This window comes from Leptonychotes weddellii, chromosome 13, assembly GCF_054177405.1.
Source record: "Leptonychotes weddellii isolate Sample4059 chromosome 13, ASM5417740v2, whole genome shotgun sequence".
In the NCBI taxonomy this organism is placed as follows: Eukaryota; Metazoa; Chordata; class Mammalia; order Carnivora; family Phocidae; genus Leptonychotes; species Leptonychotes weddellii.
Window position 1 is genome coordinate 64,796,213 of NC_138381.1, and position 19,097 is coordinate 64,815,309.

At 52.2% G+C, this 19,097-nt stretch overlaps 2 protein-coding genes across 11 annotated transcripts in view; both read right to left on the reverse strand.

The window, feature by feature from the left end:
* Positions 1-1,572: 1,572 nt before the first annotated feature.
* CRYBB3 (crystallin beta B3) lies at positions 1,573-10,603 on the reverse strand. 2 transcript variants are annotated; one of them, XM_031027972.2, is made up of 5 exons: positions 7,483-10,603; positions 6,084-6,202; positions 5,406-5,538; positions 4,411-4,553; positions 1,573-3,473 (listed from the first exon to the last, which is right to left on the reverse strand). In XM_031027972.2, exons 1-5 carry the CDS (start codon positions 7,555-7,557, stop codon positions 3,308-3,310), a joined length of 636 nt encoding a protein of 211 aa, XP_030883832.1. In that variant the 5' UTR covers positions 7,558-10,603; the 3' UTR covers positions 1,573-3,307. The 2 variants fall into 2 exon arrangements, with proteins under 2 accessions (XP_030883832.1, XP_030883831.1); XM_031027971.2 differs by lacking the exon at positions 7,483-10,603 and having other exon boundaries at positions 1,574-3,473; positions 6,084-7,470.
* Positions 10,604-11,384: 781 nt separating this feature from the next.
* Positions 11,385-19,097, reverse strand: part of KIAA1671 (KIAA1671 ortholog) — a 181,899-nt gene continuing 174,186 nt past the window's right edge. For all 9 annotated transcript variants that reach the window (XM_081801945.1, XM_081801948.1, XM_081801947.1 and 6 more), the window contains 2 exons: positions 17,176-17,258; positions 11,385-16,029 (listed from right to left, as the gene is read on the reverse strand). In XM_081801945.1, the coding sequence (XP_081658071.1) occupies positions 17,180-17,258 (79 nt within the window). In that variant the 3' untranslated portion in view covers positions 11,385-16,029; positions 17,176-17,179. The remainder of the gene's footprint in view (positions 16,030-17,175; positions 17,259-19,097) is intronic.

Below are 19,097 nucleotides of genomic sequence, written 5' to 3' on the forward strand. Positions count from 1 at the left end.
GTCCCCTCTTCCTGGTGAAGCCTTGCTGCTGTTTGCATACAGCCTAGTTGCCTTATGTCCTGGTTTGCCCTGGCATCCTTAGGACGAACCCCCGTTACTGAGTAATTGGGAAGCCCCTGCTCCACACAACCATGGAGCCCATCTCCAGGGTCACCATTTTTTGATGAGGAGGAGGAAGATGAACACTTACCTAGCAGGTCCTCTGTTTTACCCATTGTTCTCAGCCCTTCCTGCAAATTACATTCGTGTTAATACTCACAACAACCTATGAGATAGATAGTGTTGTTTAGCCCTGAGTTATGGATGACCAAGGCACAGAGAGGCTAGGCCACTTGCCTGAAGTCACACAGTAAGTGGTAGAGCCTGGAAAGGACCCCAAGTGGTATGGATCAAGAGCCCCACTCAGTCATTCTGCCTCTAACCCCTTGACCATGCTGCCTCTAACCAGGAGACTACACTGCCTCTCGATTAAACAGCTAAAGTGATTTCCTGACCCTCGCCCTCACCCGCCTGTCACCGAGAGATACTCTTACTTTACTAACCCTCTCAAGCTCTGTCCCCGCAGAAGCTAGAATTTGAGTCTAGGTGGGAGCTAAGAGTGGCCTTTTGGAGTTAGATGGGCCTGGGGTCCAAAATCAGCTCTGCCCCTCCCAGGCTGTGTGACCCCAGCAGTCAGTTCTCCCTCTCTGAGCTCCCCGGGCCGTTAGGAGGATTGAATGGGAAAATGCCTTGGAGTTCTTGCAGAGAGCAAGCCCTCCCTGACCCAGATGGTTAGTATGGGTCTGAGGCTTTGGACAGTCGTTCAGACATCAGTGACCTCCTGGATCCCCCTGGATCTGGGTCCGGCGGCACCCCACCTCTAGAGTCAGCCCAGCTGCAGACCCCGGGCCAAGCAGAGCATGGACAGCCGGCGGGCGGGTGTTGGGAGGGGGATGAGCTTTGGAGGCAGAAGTGAACTTGAGTCCTAGCCCCACCCTCTAAAGCTCTGGTACTCGGGCAGTTTGCTTCAGGGCTCGGGGCCTCCATTGCCCTCTCTGCACACGGGGATCTGCGCCGCCTGTCAGTAGATTAGAGATGACACCGTAAAGCACCCAGCGGTGTACTCTGCACACTGTGGGGACAGTCGGGTGGCTTTTATTATTATTGTTGCTACTGTTGATTTTCTTCTCTGCCGTGTGTCCCTGCCCCTGAGGGACATGTCACCGTGTGCGGGGCTTAGGAGTGAATGTTCCAGCGTCCGCACACAGACGGCAAACCTCAGCTCTAGCACTTCTTGTATGTGTGGCCCTGGGAAGGTGATGCTGCGTCTCTGAGCCTCAGCCTCCTCATCTGTGAAATAGGATGAGTAACGGTGCCTGCCTTCCAAGGTCATCTTAGGGTTCAGTGACCCAGACAATGTCCAAACAGCCCTAGCACTTTGAGTAAGGACTGATTTACAAAGCAAAACAAGGTCTCTGTCTGTAAGAGGGACGAGGGGGTGAATCTTGGGGGCAGGGGGAGGTGGGAGGAGTGGGGTGTTGCCATCCTTGCTGGGGGTGGGAGTCAACCCAGCCTTTGGTCTGCCTTGCTGGGGGCCCCTCACCTTCCACCCCGAGGCTGACGCCCCACCCAGCTCTCCCCTACACACCAAAGTAAAAATAATTCAAGGTGATTGATCAGCTGTGCATACATATTTTTTAAATATACAGGCTGAAGTAACTGACAATTGCTGCAATCTTTTCAATGCTTTCCTGAGGCCCCCTCAAGCCTCCCGCACACCAGCTGCATCAGCTGCAGGGGCAGGCTGCAGGGGGCTGGGACCGGCTCTGGGCACAACAGGGGAACCAAGTCAGGCAAACACGCAGGACTGGCTCATGGAGGTGGGAAGGCTGAGGGCAGGTCCCTGGGACTGCAGGAAGCCAGCTGTCACCTGACTGGCAGAGGGAACACTCCCTCTTCTTCCCACTGGGGGCCAGAGGAGACCCTCGTTTATGGCTGGCACTACTGTGGCAACCACTTCAACCAGATGAAGGAACAGAGGCTCAGAGCTGTCACAGTCAGCGGTGGGAGGTGGGATGGGGTCTCGGTCCCCCAGCCAAGGCTGCAGAAGACCTGTAGGAGGTGGACAGAGCTATGGATGCAAGGAAAAGAGAGAGTCCGGGAGATCATACCATCATGGCTCAGCTAGTGGCCTCCCGGCTTGTCCCCCTGCCTCCCCCATAGCCCCGTGGTCTACACTCTGTTCCACAGCCAGAACAATCCTGTTAAGTCATGTCTCACCTCACTCAGACACTCCATGGCTCCCACCTCCTTCAGACGAGAGTCTGTGGAGCCCTAACTACCCTGACCCCACGCCTTCTCTGACCACTCCCCCATTCTACCGCTTACTCCTTTCCAGACCGACTGCTTTCCTTGCCAAGTCTCCATCACCCAGCCACGCTCCTGCTTGGGACCTTCACACCCACTATTCCTCTGGCTGAGATGTTCTCATGGTTCATTCAGGTCTCAACTCAAATGTCACCTCCTCAGAGCAGAGTTCTCTGACCAGCACCCCCCATCACCTGCCATCGTAATATTGCACTTTCCTGCCCATAGCACAATTGGTGGACTCAGAATCTACTTGTTTGTCTCCTGCCTCTCTCCTAGAATGTGAACTCCATGAGAGCAGGACTTTGTTTTGTTCCCTGCTGTGTCCTCAGGCCTTGGACAGGGCCTGGCATTTGCTGAATAAATTAATGAAAATAGACACTGACAGAGAGATGGAGGGGGACATGATGGATGGATGGATGGATGGATGGATGGATGGATGGAAGAGAGACAGAATGGATGGATCAATGGGAGGATGGATGGATGGATGGATGGATGGATGGATGGATGGATGGGAGAGAGAATAGATGGATCAATGGGAGAATGGATGGAAAGAACTGATGGATGAATGGATGGAAGGATGGATAGAAAGATGGGTGGGTGGAAGGAGAGATAGATAGCTGGATAGATGGATGGACAGACTGACAGATGGAAACACAGACAGGAAAACAAACACAAAATCAGTGCAAGATGTGCATGTGATTCTGCCTAAAACAACTAGAGCTTAGGGTAGGAACCCAGCTCACTGCCCCCCTTGGTGGTTCTCAGAGCCCTCAAGCCCCAGCCCCCTCAAGAAGTGAATGCAGAGGAACATGGCAGGTGGGGGACCGGCCCCAGGCTTTATTGAGCAGATTCCGGGGAAGGGGGGACAGGCAGACCATCACCCTGGCCCTGAAGCCTCCTCTTCTTGCCTCTGCTGCCCCCCCAGGGCGGGCCTGGGCCACGGGGGCCTGGGTGCCCTTCAGCTGCTGAGGAAGCAGCCCCGCTTGTGCCACTTCTGGTCCCGGATGCGGCGCACAGACTGCAGCTGCGGCTGGTTAGCGTCCCACTCGTTCCAGTGGCGGTATTCGCCCCGCTCGAACACGTACTGGCGCCCGCGGTAACCGGGGAACTCATAGCCGACCCACCTGCCAGGTACCAAGGTCAGGGTGAGGATGGTCAGCTTCCTGCCTCCAGCCAGACCAATCCTTTTAAAGCCAGCATCTGACCATGCTCTCTGCCTGCCTAAATTCCTCCCTGGCTCCCCAGTGCCCTCCGGATGAATTCAAATTCCCTCCCCTGCTCACAAGTCCTTCGTGAAACATCTCCAGCCTCATCCCTCAACGTTCCTTCTTCACACCCCGTACTCCAACCTCTCTGACTCTACTTTCCTTGAAGCGGAGTGTCTCTGAGCCCTTCCACATGCTGTTCCTTCTGCCTGGAACACTCTTCCTCGTCTTATCGTGTCCAACTCCCCTTTCATTCATATTCTTTACATCTCAATTCATATGTCTCCTCCTCCAGGAAAGCCCTTGCTGACTCCCCTGGGCTGAATCAAGTGCATGGTGGGGACTCCCAGAGCCCCAGTGTGTCCCCCATCATAATCCTGATCACAGTGAATTGTGGATACCTGTCTACTTGCCTCCCTAGCAGACTGACATTCTTGACCGCAGAGGCTGTGTAATTCTTGTTGTCCCCATACTCTGCACATAGAAATGCTCAGTAAAAAGTTGTTAAATAAATTATCATCAGGGAAAGGTGGCACCTTTCAAGGCTCAACCCCAGATCTCAAGCACATAGGGTGAGATGCAGTCATTGACAAAGGGAAGGTGATCTTAAGATTGCATTAACAGAGGTATTAAGCCTAGAAGGAAGGAGGTGATGTACTATGTACTCTCCTATGTGCTATTCAGGTCATACCTAAAGAACCACTATGTCACTTCTTACCCTGGTAAGAAGGACCAGGATTATGGAAAGGACCTAGAAGAGCAGGGAGCGGCTGCTGTGTAGGAAACACAGTGAACAGAGATTCTCTTTGGAGCCAGAGGACGGGGCAGGGGCAAGAGGGGGGAATGGGTCCCTTACGTCCCGTTGATGGCCCGGATGCTCGCCACGCGGTCCTGGAAGCCATGAGCCCAGAGGCTGGGCACGTCATCATCCACTATTTCCATCTTGCGGCCGCTGAAGGCTGGGTTCTCGAACAGGTGCAGCTTGTGATCTGGGCCATCCTGGGGGCAGGGTCACGGGGTGAGCCGGCTGCTCCCACACTCAGAGCAGGGGTTGTTAGGTGTGGGAAAGAGTCCAGTGACCACAGAGCCCCCAAGCCCAATGCCTGAGGATTCCCGAGAGGTCTGCTGGAGGGGTTGGGGACTAGGGTGGTTCCTCCAGAGCCGCTCTCCTTAGGAATCTCAGAACCAGGGAGCCGTGAAACCCAGAGGGGGCCTTTCAGCTCTTGTGAAACTCCATCGTTTAGCAGATAGGGAAACTGAGGCACAGAGAGGCCGGAAGGAGATAAAAATCAGTAATGTAGGAGGATTCCCTGTTTACTAAACCAGGTTCAGATGTGGTCTTCCTAGCTTTCCTCTCACTGTCATCCAAGCAGGCAAATGTTACTGTGACAAGGAGAGAGGCCTGGAGAGGCCACCGAGTGTGGGGGAAGCAGGTGGGGGAGCAGAGCGACATTTAAATGTGATACTGTGGATCGAGTCCCTTCCGGGTGTTTGGGAAAGGCAAGTGAGGAACCATTTACTTTCTGAAGCTCCTTTCTGAACGTGTTGCTTTGAGCACAGTCCTGATCCGAGGCTGGGCCACGAGGCTCCTGATTTGTAATAGGGTTATGCAGGGAAGTGTCAAGGCCATGCTGGCAAATTCAAGATGTGAATCCTGGTGTCCCGATCCCCAGCCCCGGGACCATTCGATAGCCAACTTCCTCTCGTCCCACGCAATCTTCTAGGTCAGAGGTGAAGAGGGCCCTTCCCAAAGCCAGGTCTGTACCAGCCCCGCCCTCCGCTGAGCTTGTGCGGGGCGCTTGGCCGGCCAGCTTCTAGGAGCTCCCCGAAGCAGGCAGGAGCTGTACTTACGATGTGCAGAGGCCGGAGGGACAGGAGGCTGTCACTGTGGTGGCTGTTGGACCAGGCGTCCCAGCGAGGGTAGTCCCCCTTCTCCAGGACAAACTGCTCCCCACGGAAGGCTCTGCGCTCGAACGCCAGCCACCTGTAGGAGGAAGCCAGCCTGGGTCCACCATGGCTGCTGCTGAGGGAGGGACCCACGTCTAGCGAGGGAAGGGCCCCCAAGCTGCTGACCTTTGACATTGAACCCTCCCTCCAACCCTACCGTGGACCCCTGGTCCAGGTATTCAAGCAGCTCCTAGAATATACTGGAAGCTGAGACTCTGAGCCAGAAAAATCATCCTGGGAAACGGTATGAAGAATCTGTTTTATGTGCAGCCTCTGTGTAGGTGCTCAGGAATGTCCTTTCAATGTCTGGCACATAGTAGGTAATCCAAAGACAAATTCCTCTCCCTCCTCCTCCTTATTATTACGTTGTTATTATTTATGTGCATCTTTCCATTCATTTTCACAAAAACTCTGAAGTGCATGCCACCGTTAACCCCATTAGACAGATGGGAAAACTGAGGCCAGAGATGGGGAGGGAGTCACTTAACGGTCCCACAGCAGATCTAGAACTGGAAGCCGGACCTCCTGACGCCCAGGAGGCTCGGGCCTGTGAGGAGGGGGCTGGGGCGTCCAGGTACTCACGGCCCAGACTCCACCTGGATGGAGCCCACCTTCTCCAGCAGGCTCTCTGTCAGGCTGGGGCACTCGGCCGAGAGCTCGCACCGCTTGCCCTGGAAGTTCTCCATTTCATACACGATCACCTGAAAGGGCAGCATCCTGAGCATCCCATGGGGGTCAGGCTCCCCCTTCCAGCCCCAGACCCTGGCCTGCACAGTCTCCCTTGGGGCAGGGCAGGGAGGTACCATCCCCTGGGCTCCATCCCCTCTGCCTTGGACGCGTCTCGAGCCAGCATCGGCCACAGGCTTGCGCTGCCCCCTCGTGGCCATGGAGGGGAACGCCCCCCAGAACCTCCAATTAAACCACGGATTGCAACCAGTTATCTGGCAGGCCGTAATCTAAGAGAGCGAAGTGACCTAGGGAAGGAAATGAAGCCGCTTATGGCCAGGAGGGAATGTGCACCCCATTTTAAACTTTTCAAGAGAGGCCAGAAAGCTGTATTTCCCTGAATGCAAAATTTCCCTGTGCCTAACAAAGGAAAACACCCGTTGGCAACCTCTGGGTTGCCCTTCACCTGTCCCACGCCCAGAGAGAAAGAGGCTGCAAAAGAGGAGGAAGGCTTCACCTCTCTTATCCACCTAGAACCACAAACTGTCTTTGGAGAAGGTCCCTGGGGTACATCTGTTCTGGTCATTTTATAGAAGGCTCAGAAAGGGTAAGTCATTTGTCCCGGGCTGCACAGCAAATTAGGTAGAGGCACCAGGATTCAAGAAGTGGGCTGGCTCTTTCCTCCCCCATCCTGGTGGACAGGGCATGGCCCACAGATGCCAGAGGAGCCAGGAAGGCCTGGCAGAGGCACCCACCTTCATGGTGGACATCTGCCTCTGGGGCTTTGCAAAGGCCTCTAGAAGTCCCTAGACCAGCTGTGTGCTCCCACCAATCAGGCCCAGGGCCAGGCAGGCCTCTGCTTCTCAGACCCCATCTCAGATTAAAGCCCCCAGGGATAGCTCAGAGAGCGAAGAGCCAATAAATTCCAGCCGTTGGAATTCTCCTTGGCACCAGCTCTGGGGGCTGAGACAAGGAGCATTGCTCCCATTTTCCAGATGGGGCTATTGAGGCCCAGAGAATCTGGGGAACTGGACTGAGGTCAGGCAGGAGAGTCAGCACCATGTCTCCTGAGACCCCCGCCCCCGCCGGGCCTCTGTGCCCCACTGAGTCAGGTTGCGTTTGTGCGACCAGTTCCCTTCTGCAGATGAGGACACAGAAGAGAGAAGATGCAGCATGATCGTGGTGAGCGAGGTGTCTCCCTGGCCCCCGATGGCTGGAAGGGCCGCTGCTCCTTTCTGCCTGGCGGGGAAGCTGATCCCGAGGCCCGAGAGCAGCCCCAGGCCCACAGACCCTGGAACCCCTCCCTGCTCTGTACCTTGTAGGTGCCCCCAAGGCCTCCATGGCTCTTGCCAGTTGCAGCCTGCTCCGGCGCTCCATGCTGTTCTGCCATCTCCCCAGGAACACCTCTGGCTCCAACCAAAGGAAAATGAGTGAGTCACCAGCCCCCCCTCGCCCCCCAGGCCACGCTAGGGGTTGATGTGATTGAAGTCAAGGATGAGCTCCAGAGCCGGGCTGCCCATGGGATGTGGCCATCACTCACTGCATTCGGTCATTCAGTCATTCAACAAACATCCACCGAGCACCCATCATGGGCCACAAGGACTAGGACAGTCAGTGGGCTCAGGATCCCTGTTCTATAGAGGGAAACCCTGAGGCCCAGTGAGGTGAAGCCACTTCCGCAAGGCACACAGTGAGGGAGCTGCCAGGATTGGGCCTGGCTCCAAAGCGCATGCCCTTCCCCTACACCCAACTGCTTCCCCCCCACCTCCGAAACAGGGTTCTTCAAGTTCTGTGTAGACGCACCACCCCTGGACCTTGGCCAGAGGGTGGGCTTCAGCGGGGTCCCTCTACAGGGATCTCTCCCACCTCCACGCTCTGGGCCAATCTTTTGTTCATTCTTTCCTCTGTCCACCAAAGGTTCCATGAACATCTGCTCAGTGCCTGGCCTGGTGCTGGGTGACCGGGCCGAACAGGAGACCACAGACTGGTGGGAGATGGACAGATAGACATCTAGAGAACGCATGATGCGGGGGACTGGGTCCTGGGACACGTTTCCATACATTCGGTTATTCATTCCACATGCATTTATGAAGCACTTACGGTGTACCAGCCACTTAAAGAGACACAGACAGAGAGAGACAGTCCCCCTTCATCCCTGTGGGGACCGTGACACACAACACTGGCCCCGTGGCAGTCATGACAAGGTAGTCATGGGAGGATTCTCATGATCCCCATGACACACAGATGCACAGGACTGTTCTCCAGTTTATCAGCACACACACACGCATGCACATGCACACACTCCTGTGATCACCCAGTCCCATCACACCCACCGAACACGACAGCCCCCCCATCTCTCACATATGCCCCTTTCAGACACCCACAGCGGTCCACAAGGTGCACACATCTGCACCCCCCACTCTGGCGGGCACAGCTGCGTGGCCGTGTGCTCTGGACACAGGCCGAGGGAAGCACAGCCTGCAGGCTGCCTGTCCTGCTTATGCCCAGCCTCCGCAGGACAAACGGCCTGGTCCAGCTCATGGAGGACTCCCAGGATCCTTGGCAGCCCCCAGATTTGCTCACTCCCCTCCCTCCCCTGCGCTCAGTCTTTGGAGGCCCCCTTCCCTAAGCACGTGCCCAGGGGCTCAACCCTGGCTGCCTCCCTCGGACACCAGTTGGGCTTGGTGGCTGGATTGGGTCCTCCCTCTTGGCTCCAACCCTTAAGTGAATCCCCGGTTTGTGCGGGGGCCAGCCGTGCACGCCCCATGGAGATCCCCAAAGGCCTGGGCCTGCCAGGGCAGCCCTCGCCTCCCCGCCCCTGCCCGTCCCAGAATGAACCTGCTGCTGTAGCCTCGGCAAGAACAGAGGGGCCAGCACCGTCTGCAGACAATCTGCCTTTGCTGCGGTGCCCTATTTATGGGCGCTTTTCGACGGCCCAGCACATCCCAGCCTGCTGAGGCAGCGCCCTGTCCACCCAATTCCGTTCGGGCCATTTCACTCCAATAGCGGGCTCAGGAGGCCCCAGTGCCTATGTCCCTGCACCATGACCCCTGATGGCGTCCTGGGGACAGACGGACCTCATCAGCTTTGTGGGAAGTCTGACAGCGCCGGCGGGCGGGGGGCATTGGGGTGTAAAGCTCTCCAATGCCCCCCAGCTCCCTTTCTGGGGCTTCCTGGAGCCATCACCTTCCTGTTTGGGCGAAGGACATCCTTGGAAGGACACCAGCTCTCAAAGCGAGGGACCCCAGAATCACTCAATTTTCCCATGGGCCACATGGCCTAAATTTTCAATCAGATCACCCTAAATATAACCCCCAAATTGGGTTTCCAGGGGATGCTGTAACAGACCCAACAAAGGTTTATTTTCTTCATGTAGAAGGCATACCCAATGGACAGCTCCCATTTATTGAAGACCAACTGTGTGCAAGGAAGGCACTGTGCCGGTTTCATGAACATTGTTTAATCCTCCCCCAGCCCTCTTGAGGGAAGGAATTGCCATCCCCATTTTATAGATGGCTCAGAAACAGTTCAGAGAGGTGAAGTCATTTACCCAAGTCACACAGCAGAGAGGAGGAGGGGTTGGCTTGCCACAGGGCCCAGATCTTAGCTTCAACAGAAATAAAGGTGATCACGATAGTCACCTAATTTGCGACCCCAAAAAATAAACAAACGCAAACAGAAATTAAAAAAACAAATACAAATCAAAAACCTAGGCCCGTGCATTTTCTAAGTATGATTAATGATTATTGGAAGACTAAAATGAAGAGAGGGCCAAGGAGTGAATTGTTACGGATCAGGGTTTGGTTTTGTTGTGATTTTTGGCTAAAATCCTCCACTCAGCCTAAAACTCGGTCCCCCCGCATCCCTGGAGATGGTGGTGGGACACTGTGGGTGGCAGCTGGCCTCTGGAAGCAGGTGGACCTGTGTGACCTTGGGTGAACTACTGGAGGTCAGCAACAGTCATAAATGGACAACCACGGAGAGATCATGGAACGAAGCGCTTGGCTCAGGCTGCTACTTCCTTGCTTCCATTCACTGAGGATCCTGCCCACTATTGGCAGTTCAAACCCAGGGACTACCTCCTGCTGGGGACCACGGAACACAGAGTTGGATTCGACCCCTTAACTTGGGATGCAGCCGTCACCTGCTAGGGATCTAAGGGGGAAGAAAGAGATGGTGTGACTTCCTCCCATCAGATCCTTTAGGATCCCGAGGAACTACTGTGTGCCCAGCACCTTCACATGCCCTGTTTTCTTTCCTTCAACTATTGCCCACTAAGGTCTCTCTCACCAACCCCCAATTTGGAGTTCCGATGCTCAGCGATATCCCACAGCCGGGAGGAGGCAGAATGAGGATTCCAGCCCACGCTGAATGGAAATCCTGCTTTGTCTCCACGGGTCCCCCTCTCCCAGGACCCCAGCTCCCCCCCTTCCTGCCGCGCGGCCCCCAGCTCAGCACAGACAACAGACCGACTCAGCTGGTGACGGGCGTGCATGCATGGGAGAGCCCATTCATCCACACACTGACACACCAAGTTCTTCAGTGCAACTTGCATTGAAGCTTTATTTGCTATTTTCATGGGCTGAATGCAACATCTTTGTACATGCAAAGGTCATCCTGTCTAATGGCAGTTGACCAGATTCCCAACTGTTCTTCTGTGCGTATGAAACCTCTTTACAGTTACAAAATATAAAAGCACTTGTAGATACCCAATACTCTGTGAGGTCCGGGAAGCCCCATTTGTTTTAAGGTTAAAAATATAGGTTTTTCTAGATGAATGCTCAGTCATGCGATTAGATTCTTTCTGGGATTGGATAAAGTGCCTGTTGTCCACCTTCTGTTCAGAACCCCTTAGAGCTTGTGAATTCATAAGGCAATTGCAAGAATGCCAGCAGGCAGCAGGTGTAACTCGAATTTCTTTTCTACCGTGACTCAAATTTTATCTCAGGAAGGGACTCAGAAGAAACGTTAGAAAATATATAGTGTATTTGTATGTATTTCCGCTCTCCGCCCCTTCTTACAAAGTGTTTTGAGGATCAGAATCATCTGGGAAGTGCATCACTTCTAGGATATTGGTATGATTTAGGAAACAACACAGTACAAAATATCTTCCGTAACACAATATATTACTTTTGCGAGCCCCTTATTTACAGGATCTATAAGGCTATTTGGAATGAGACCAGTAAAAAAGCTCAAATTGTTCTTTAGACAACAGCATGATTTTTGTTTGTTTGTTTGGTTTTTGGTGTTTTTTTTTGCTGACATGATACCACTGGAGATTGTCAAAAAAAAGGGCCAGTCTGAATCATGGAGGGACATGTTCAGGTACCAGGTTAGAGGGTGACTATTTAAGGAGATTTAAGGGAGGGGGAGAAGCTGATTGATTTTAAGGGTTAATTTGCCAGGAACCTCAGGCTGATTTTCCAGAACACAGATTTCTGCACCCCTCCCTGCAGGAACCAATCCCAACAAAAGAAAGCAAATTCTAGAGGGTTGGAGGGGGGTAACCAAAGGGGAGAGCCTGGCGAAGACCCAGCACACTTGCGCCCACTGGCTTTCCATGTGGCTCTGCATTTCCAGAACCTCAGCTTGCCCAAAACCCCAACAGGGTTGATTTGTAGCAGCCTCTCGGCAGAGCCCACATCCACGGCTCCCTAGGTGGCTGTAGCCCAAGGTGGACCCCCTTCCAGATGTGGAGTGGGTCCCGCCTGCTTCAAGTGGTTCCCTCCACGTCAATATTGTCCCTCTTCCCCCGTGGAATCACAATGCCATGGGAGTTTTGCTTCCACGTCTGAATGCGTGGTGGAGGAAGAAAGGCACAATTGAGGCTGTAGGAGGCTTCCCCATTTACTCTAGTGACTTGTCACAGTGTAAATTAGGGGCGAGGGTGTCTCCCCTTGGATAGACCTTTTCTCCTGCCTCTACATCCCTCGGGCTCACCCTGAAATGCTAGTTTACACACAGGCTAAGTAATCTGGTTTCCTGTACGAAGGGACGGGACTGGGGGGTGAGGGGGTACCACAGGGATTGAGGGGTAAACACAGAACTGGAGAGTGAGAGGCAGGCTCGACAGCGTTCTCCGTGGAACACCGTCTTCCACGCCAGCCCAAGTCATCTTTAAAAAAGCATTTAGCTTTGGAGGTGATCTGACCACACGCCTATGGATTTTCAGCTGTATGATTATGCCTAGCTCCTGGGGCAATCTGGGGGCATTGTGATGAGAAAATGCATAAGCGTTAAGTGGACAAAGCGGCCACCAGGTCTGAGTGCGAGCAGCTGAGCTCCCCTCTGGGGGGGCGGGGGCGGGCACGCCATGGGTTTCCTCCACTCCCTTGCACAGCCTCTAAGCTCTGGGACCTCAGGCCTGCGTCTATTTCGATGCTCGCTCCTTAGCAATACCTAGAGTTGGCCTCACTTCCTTGGACGCACAAAGGCAAACACATTTGTCTGAGAGCATAGGACTTGGCTTGTCCCCCTGGAAGAGCTCCCATCTGATTGTCCTTTTCCCGAATCCCGGATAACCTGAGGCTGTCAGGTCTGTGTCACTCCAAACCCCCCATGAAACAACGTGAGGCTTCAGCCTCACCAGAATTTCTCTGGTGGCACCAAGGAATTCTCCATAAAACTGATTCTTGAGGTCTCGCCACGGGATTTCATAGGCCAAAGGCCTCTGTTTCATCAGGCAAGAGCCACGAAGAAGGGGATCTAGATACAGACTTATCAAAACACCAGCCGTCAAAATGCTGATGTGCAAAGGGTGTGTGTGTTTGTGTGTCTGTAGACAGATTGTACATACAGAGAGATTTGCTTTCTGTGCAAGACTCTCATTTAAGGAGAGCCAAAGGCCCCCAGGAAGGTGATTAGATGAGGGCAGGTGACTTGATTGCATACAAACGATTAAGGCATATTAAGTTAGTTTAAAAAGAGACAGATTTCCAAAGGCGGCTCCAGGCAAACTCAAGAAACTAGCATAGAAACCGCTCGCTTAGGGCCAGAAAACCAGCATACAAACCGCTTGGCTTAGAAAGAGAGGAAAACCAACGACACGCTTGCCCAGCTATCTGCAAAAGTTCCAGGCATCAGCCACTTCTAACTTGGTTGCACTGAGCATAGTGGGATCCAGAGGTCAAGGGGAGCCTGCATGGAGAGGGTGGTTCCTGACCCACTGTGAGGGTCCACTCTGCAGTGGAGAGGTGAGGCTGCTCTCGTCAGTTTCAAGGGGGGTGGGTGGACTTTGTATGTCCTAATCAGTGAGGAATTAAATGGATTTTTGTTTCCAATCAAGGTGTGGGAGGCTGGGCAAAAGATCTCCAGGTTCATCTCATGTTCAAGTGTTTTTCTTCCCTGTTGGGTATACTTGGGCTGAAACATAACTAATTAAGAATTGGAGGGTTTTGCATGGTATCTATAGTCTCACTGAACAGAGCAGGTCTATTCCTACTGTCCAAGATGGTACCAAGGGGCCCTTCCCACCTGAAGGAAAGACAGAGAGCAGCCAGGAAGAGTTGGTCAGAACATGAGGAGTGTCTTCCAAGGGGACCTATGGCCCTGGAGAGCCACCGCATCAAAATTGTTTTAAAACATTAACCGGATCTCGGGGCGCCTGGATGGCTCAGTTGGTTAAGCGTCTGACTCTTGATCTTAGCTCAGGTCTTGATCTCAGGGTCATGAGTTCAAGCCCTGCGTTGGGCTCCACGCTGGGCGTGAAGCCTTCTTCAAAACAGAACAAAACAGAACATTAACTGGATCTAAAACAAAGAAAGAAGGAAAGGAAAGAAAAATCACCCAAAGCAGCAGTTCCTGGAGGAATCAAATTTCCACCCAAGGGCCACAGATAACAGACTGACCACTGACCACTACCTCAGGGAAGAACACACACTGTTATCAAGCAGGGCCAAAGCTCCAGACACAGATGCATGAGGCTTCCAGATGCAAAAGGCTGGGTGGGTGGCTGGGTGGGTGACTGGGTCGACAACAACGGTAGCCAAAGGTCAGCCAAAGGTCAGACTGGGGGAGGGGGCGGGGCTTCAGTCCCTGTCCATGGTGCTGAACCTGGAGAAACAGGATTCCTCTCCACCCCTCACCCCCACCCCCAAGAGAAGGAAGAGATGGCAAAGGGTGAAAGGAAGAAGAGATGGGGGAGACAAATGGAGACTCCTGGAGATGTGGCCAGGGAGAAGGAAGGTATGTTTTGACACCATTTGCAAATAGTGGATTTATCAAGAAAGATTTTCATGTCTTGGGAAGTCAGTGGGTGGGCGTGCATGTGGCCCATCTCTTCCCTATCTAGCCTTAAAAAACTCAGCCCTGGGGTCCCTCAGCAGTCACAGGGGACCCTATGAACTGCCCCAAGCGTCTTTCTCACCAACGGGCATCTCCCAAGCAAGGTTGGCACACAGTTTATGGCAACTCCAGGCATCGCAGGTGGCCAGTCAAGCACATCCAGGATGTTTGCTGGAGCCTTGGGTTTCAGACATGGAGGAGGCTGGTGTTGAGGATTTCCAAAAAGAAAGACCATATAGAGAGTGCCTACGACCCCCAGAGGTCTTAGAGATTCCTGGGAATGAGCTTAGAGATAGCAAGAAAAAAAAATAAAAGGAGGCAAAGCAAAACCCATACGTTGTCACCTGGCATCCAGCACGTCTGTCCAGAGAAGGATTTCAGCAAGACCCCTCCCTTCCTGCATTTGGACCTAAAGGAAGCACTTGGTCAGGCAGAGTTGGCAGGGGGTGTGGCGGGGGAGTGGTAGAAGGAAGAGGTGAGAGGAAACAGAAGAACCCCCTCCCTCCCATTCATGCATTTGTTCCAATTTGGAATGATGCTTCCATCTTGGGCGCTGTTCAAAAAAGACTGGAGAAGAAGATTCTCAGGGCGGGTCTGATGTTTGGGTGCGAAAGACACTGCCATCGGGTTGCCTTTGATGAACCCTTGAGGCCAAGGGACAATGGTCACTCCACAGAAATCAGAGCTCAAATGAAAAGAAACCAGGAAAATATATATACAAAGGTGACAACGGGAATTTTCTTTTAAAAACATGGATGGGGTAAGATAACCTGAGACGATCGGATACTTCAAGCCAATTATTCACACATCTTTCCTTCTGCTCTTGAACGTAAAAAACGTATACATATCAAATTTCAAAGAAAGCTGGCTGAATTATTGCTTTAACGCCTTCTAAAGCAAACCGAAGTGATGTATAATGAGCAGGTCATCTATGCGCACGGCCCCATTGTGACGATAAATACACTTGAAACGAGAGGGTGGGTATGTTTAAAAAATTGGAGCTGCTGATTCTTGGGAGAGGGAAGGAGGTGGAACTGGCCCATAAAGCAATCACAACCCAACCCCATGACCCTGCCTTGGGCCACAGTCACAGCAGGAAACGGAGTCTCTTCTTCCTTGGAAACAGGCTTTTGAAAGGACCTGCCCTGGTGGGGGTTGGTGGGGGTGGCGAGGGGAGAGGTGCCCTCATAATACAGGTGTTTTCCAGAACCCGGGGAGATGGTCCAGCCTCAGACTGACGGTCCCAGAGTGATGTCTACGGTGGGTAGAAATGCACAGTGTTCACATAAAACACAAAACCACCAGCATGGACAATTCTGGGCAGCCTGGCTTCGTCCTCAGCCTCAAGTGTTGTCTGCGGAGACATGCAAGGGCTTGAGGAGGGCGGGTCTTCGCGCCCCGATCGGCGGCGGGGGAGGGGAGCCTGTGGAGAGGCAGGAGGCACGGGGCCGTGTTCTCCACCCCACTGGAAGGGCCCAGGGAGGGAGCCTTGTGCAGGAAGGAATGGCATCAGTGTGGCCTCATCTTCGGGTTCTGACAGTTAAGGCTTCTGTTCGTTAGATGTGGCAGTGACCCTTGTCTGGAAAGAAAGGGACAGTCCTGGCGTCAGCAAGAGGAACATGGGACCCTAGGTGTCTCGGCCATCAAGCCTTTAAACCTTGTCTGGTATTCTTCGAGACGGCCATCCCCCCATCCCCACAGGCCACAGGCTGGGAAAGGTGACTTTTTTTTTTTTGGAGTGGGGTGAGGAAGGTGGCAGGTGGCCAGGTGCAGTAGAACCCACATGAAGTTTAGGGTCAGGTGAGGGTTCCAGCCTGTTTCCTCAAATGGATGGCTGGAAGGTTCAGAGAGATATCACATGTAAGAGCACTACACACAAAATCAACACAGGATCCCATTCCTTATCCAAAACCCTTGAGCACAGATTACCTGGGGATTTAGAATTTGGGGGGGTGGTTATTATATACACAGATACACATGCATATGTGCACACATATATATTATGAAACACCCCATAATATACCCGCAGCGTAAAGTACAGACATCCACACAGGTCAGGTTTTGCCACTAAGCAGGTCAGGAAAATGCTTTGTGGTCAGTGTCTTCTGCATCTGAGGTTTCCGGGGAAGGGGCTGGCGGGTCTCCTGGGCTGCTCACATCAGAGCCAGCTTTCAGGGGGTATGAGCCGTATGCTCCTACACGTAGGACTGACCGCCAGCACTTCAGTGCCTCCTCAGTGAGCCCCGGGGACCCCTCAGTGACATGGGCACTGTTACCCCATTTTACAGATGGGGAACCTGAAGTTCCCCTGAGATATGAAGTCATTTGGGACCCACACCAGGGCATATCTAATCATTTGACTTTTTCATATCCTTCTTTTTTTTTTTTTCAAATTAAATTTTAATCATACAGGTTGTATATGAATGTAAAAACTGGAGACATTTCGGATTAAGCTAACCCCTGATGTCCTGCCTTTCCACTTCATAAAAGGGTTTTGAGATGCAGTGAGAAGTGCGTGAGCCCAGAGCCTAGGTTATCTGGCTCCTCGACCAGGCTGCCCACCTGGGTTTTTTTCCCCTAAGAGGAAACAGATCAGCACTACCCTCTTTATTGGAACCCAGAACACCCGCACCCATTTTCCCTTCTCTCTCCTAGGATACAACACCTCGAGTCTCTGACCCTTTGTCTCCCGGTCCAGGTTCCTCACTGCATCCCCACTTCATACCTGCTCAAGCTTGGTTCTCATACAGGCTTTGCCTCTTCTTGGATTTTAGCTCCTTTAACCACTGGGGAGAGGGCTCTTCTGACCTGAAACCACAAAGCCAGTGAGAATCAAGTGCGAGCCAGCCTGAGGGCTCCTTACAGGCAGGGCTGTGAGGTACCCGACCCCGCATCCTCAGTGCCCAGGTGATGCTGAGCTGGGCACTCGAAGGTGGTAAAGATGCCATGTTAATGTGATCGATGCGCAAGAAACAGGAATTAAACAAAGCGCCCAACAACAAGGAATCGTAAATAAATCACCGTACGCCCATTCTATGAAATAATCTGCAGCTGTGAAGTCACGCTGACACATGAATTATCTCCGTCCATCCATCACCCCAGGCATACCTCCATCCTTCTAGCTCTCTACCCAGGTAAATGCCTATGATGGTTAATTGTATGTGTCAACTCGGCTAGGCCACAGTACCTAGATATTTGGTTGAACATTGTTCTAGATGGTTCTGTGAAGGCATTTTTAAAGACAAAATCAGTATTTAAATCAGTCGGCTTTCAGTAAAGCAGATTACCCTCCTTATTATGGGTGGGCCTCATCCAATCCCAGTTGAAGACCTTAATAGAAAAAGACTGACCTCCCCAGAAGAAGAGGGAATTCTGGTAACAGACTGCTCTGGGGACTCAAACTATAATATTGGTTCTTCCCTGAGTCTCTAGCCTACCAGCCTGCCCTGCAGATTTTGCACTTGCTGGTACCCATGATTGGGGGAGCCAGTTCCTTAAAATCAATCTCAATCTCAATCTCTCTCTAACTCTCTCCCCCTCTTCCTCTCTCTCTGTCTCTCCCTCCCTTCCTCCCTCTGCTCTGTGTGTGTCTGTGTATACACACATCCTATTGTTTCTGTTTCTTTGGAGAATACTTGACTAACACGATGTCCGTGAGACACAGATAGATGCCTTATGTTTACCAAACAGTAACACATGACCGTTTGGGGGAGGTAAGGTTTGTTTTAACTTTTTTAAAGTGAAGAACACACATGCAGAAAACTACTCAAACCATAAGTGTGCAGGTCAGTGAATCTTCTCAAAGTGAATATATTCGAGCAGCCACCATCTCAATCATGACGCTCCCGAGTATTTTAGTTTTCACTTTCTTCACGGACTTTGCTGTGTTGTAGTGAGAACATACCGTCTTAACAAAAGCCATAAAGTCGTGACTCTTTGCAACTCTTTTCAAGAAAAAGATCGTTTTTACGAAGCATGTGTAACGGCCTTGGGAAAATGGCCCACGTGAAACACATAACAGGGAAAGAAGCTACATGTACGTTGTGATCTCAAGTACATTTTAAATTAAAATGGAAGGAGAGATGGCCTGACCTCACACTGGTGGTCTTTGCGGGGTGGGATCATCGGTGATTTTGTTTTCTACTTTATATTCTTTTTATATTTTCCAAAATTTCTTTTTTTTAAAGATTTTATTTATTTATTTGACAGAGAGAGACACAGCGAGAGAGGGAACACAAGCAGGGGGAGTGGGAGAGGGAGAAGCAGGCTTCCCACTGAGCAGGGAGCCCAATGCAAGGCTTGATCCCAGGACCCTGGGATCATGACCTGAGCCGAAGGCAGACGCTTAACGACTGAGCCACCCAGGTGCCCCTATATTTTCCAAAATTTCTATGGTGAGCATAGATTATTTTTTTAAATTTTATTTTATTATGTTATCACCATACAGTACATCATTAGTTTTTGATGTAGTGATCCATGATTCATTGTTTGCATATAATACCCAGTGCTCCATGCAATACGTGCCCTCCTTAATACCCATCACCAGGCTAACCCATTCCCCAGCCCCTCCCCTCTAAAACCTTCAGTTTGTTTCTCGGAGTCCATAGTCTCTCATGGTTCGTCTCCCCCTCCGATTTCCGCCCCCTT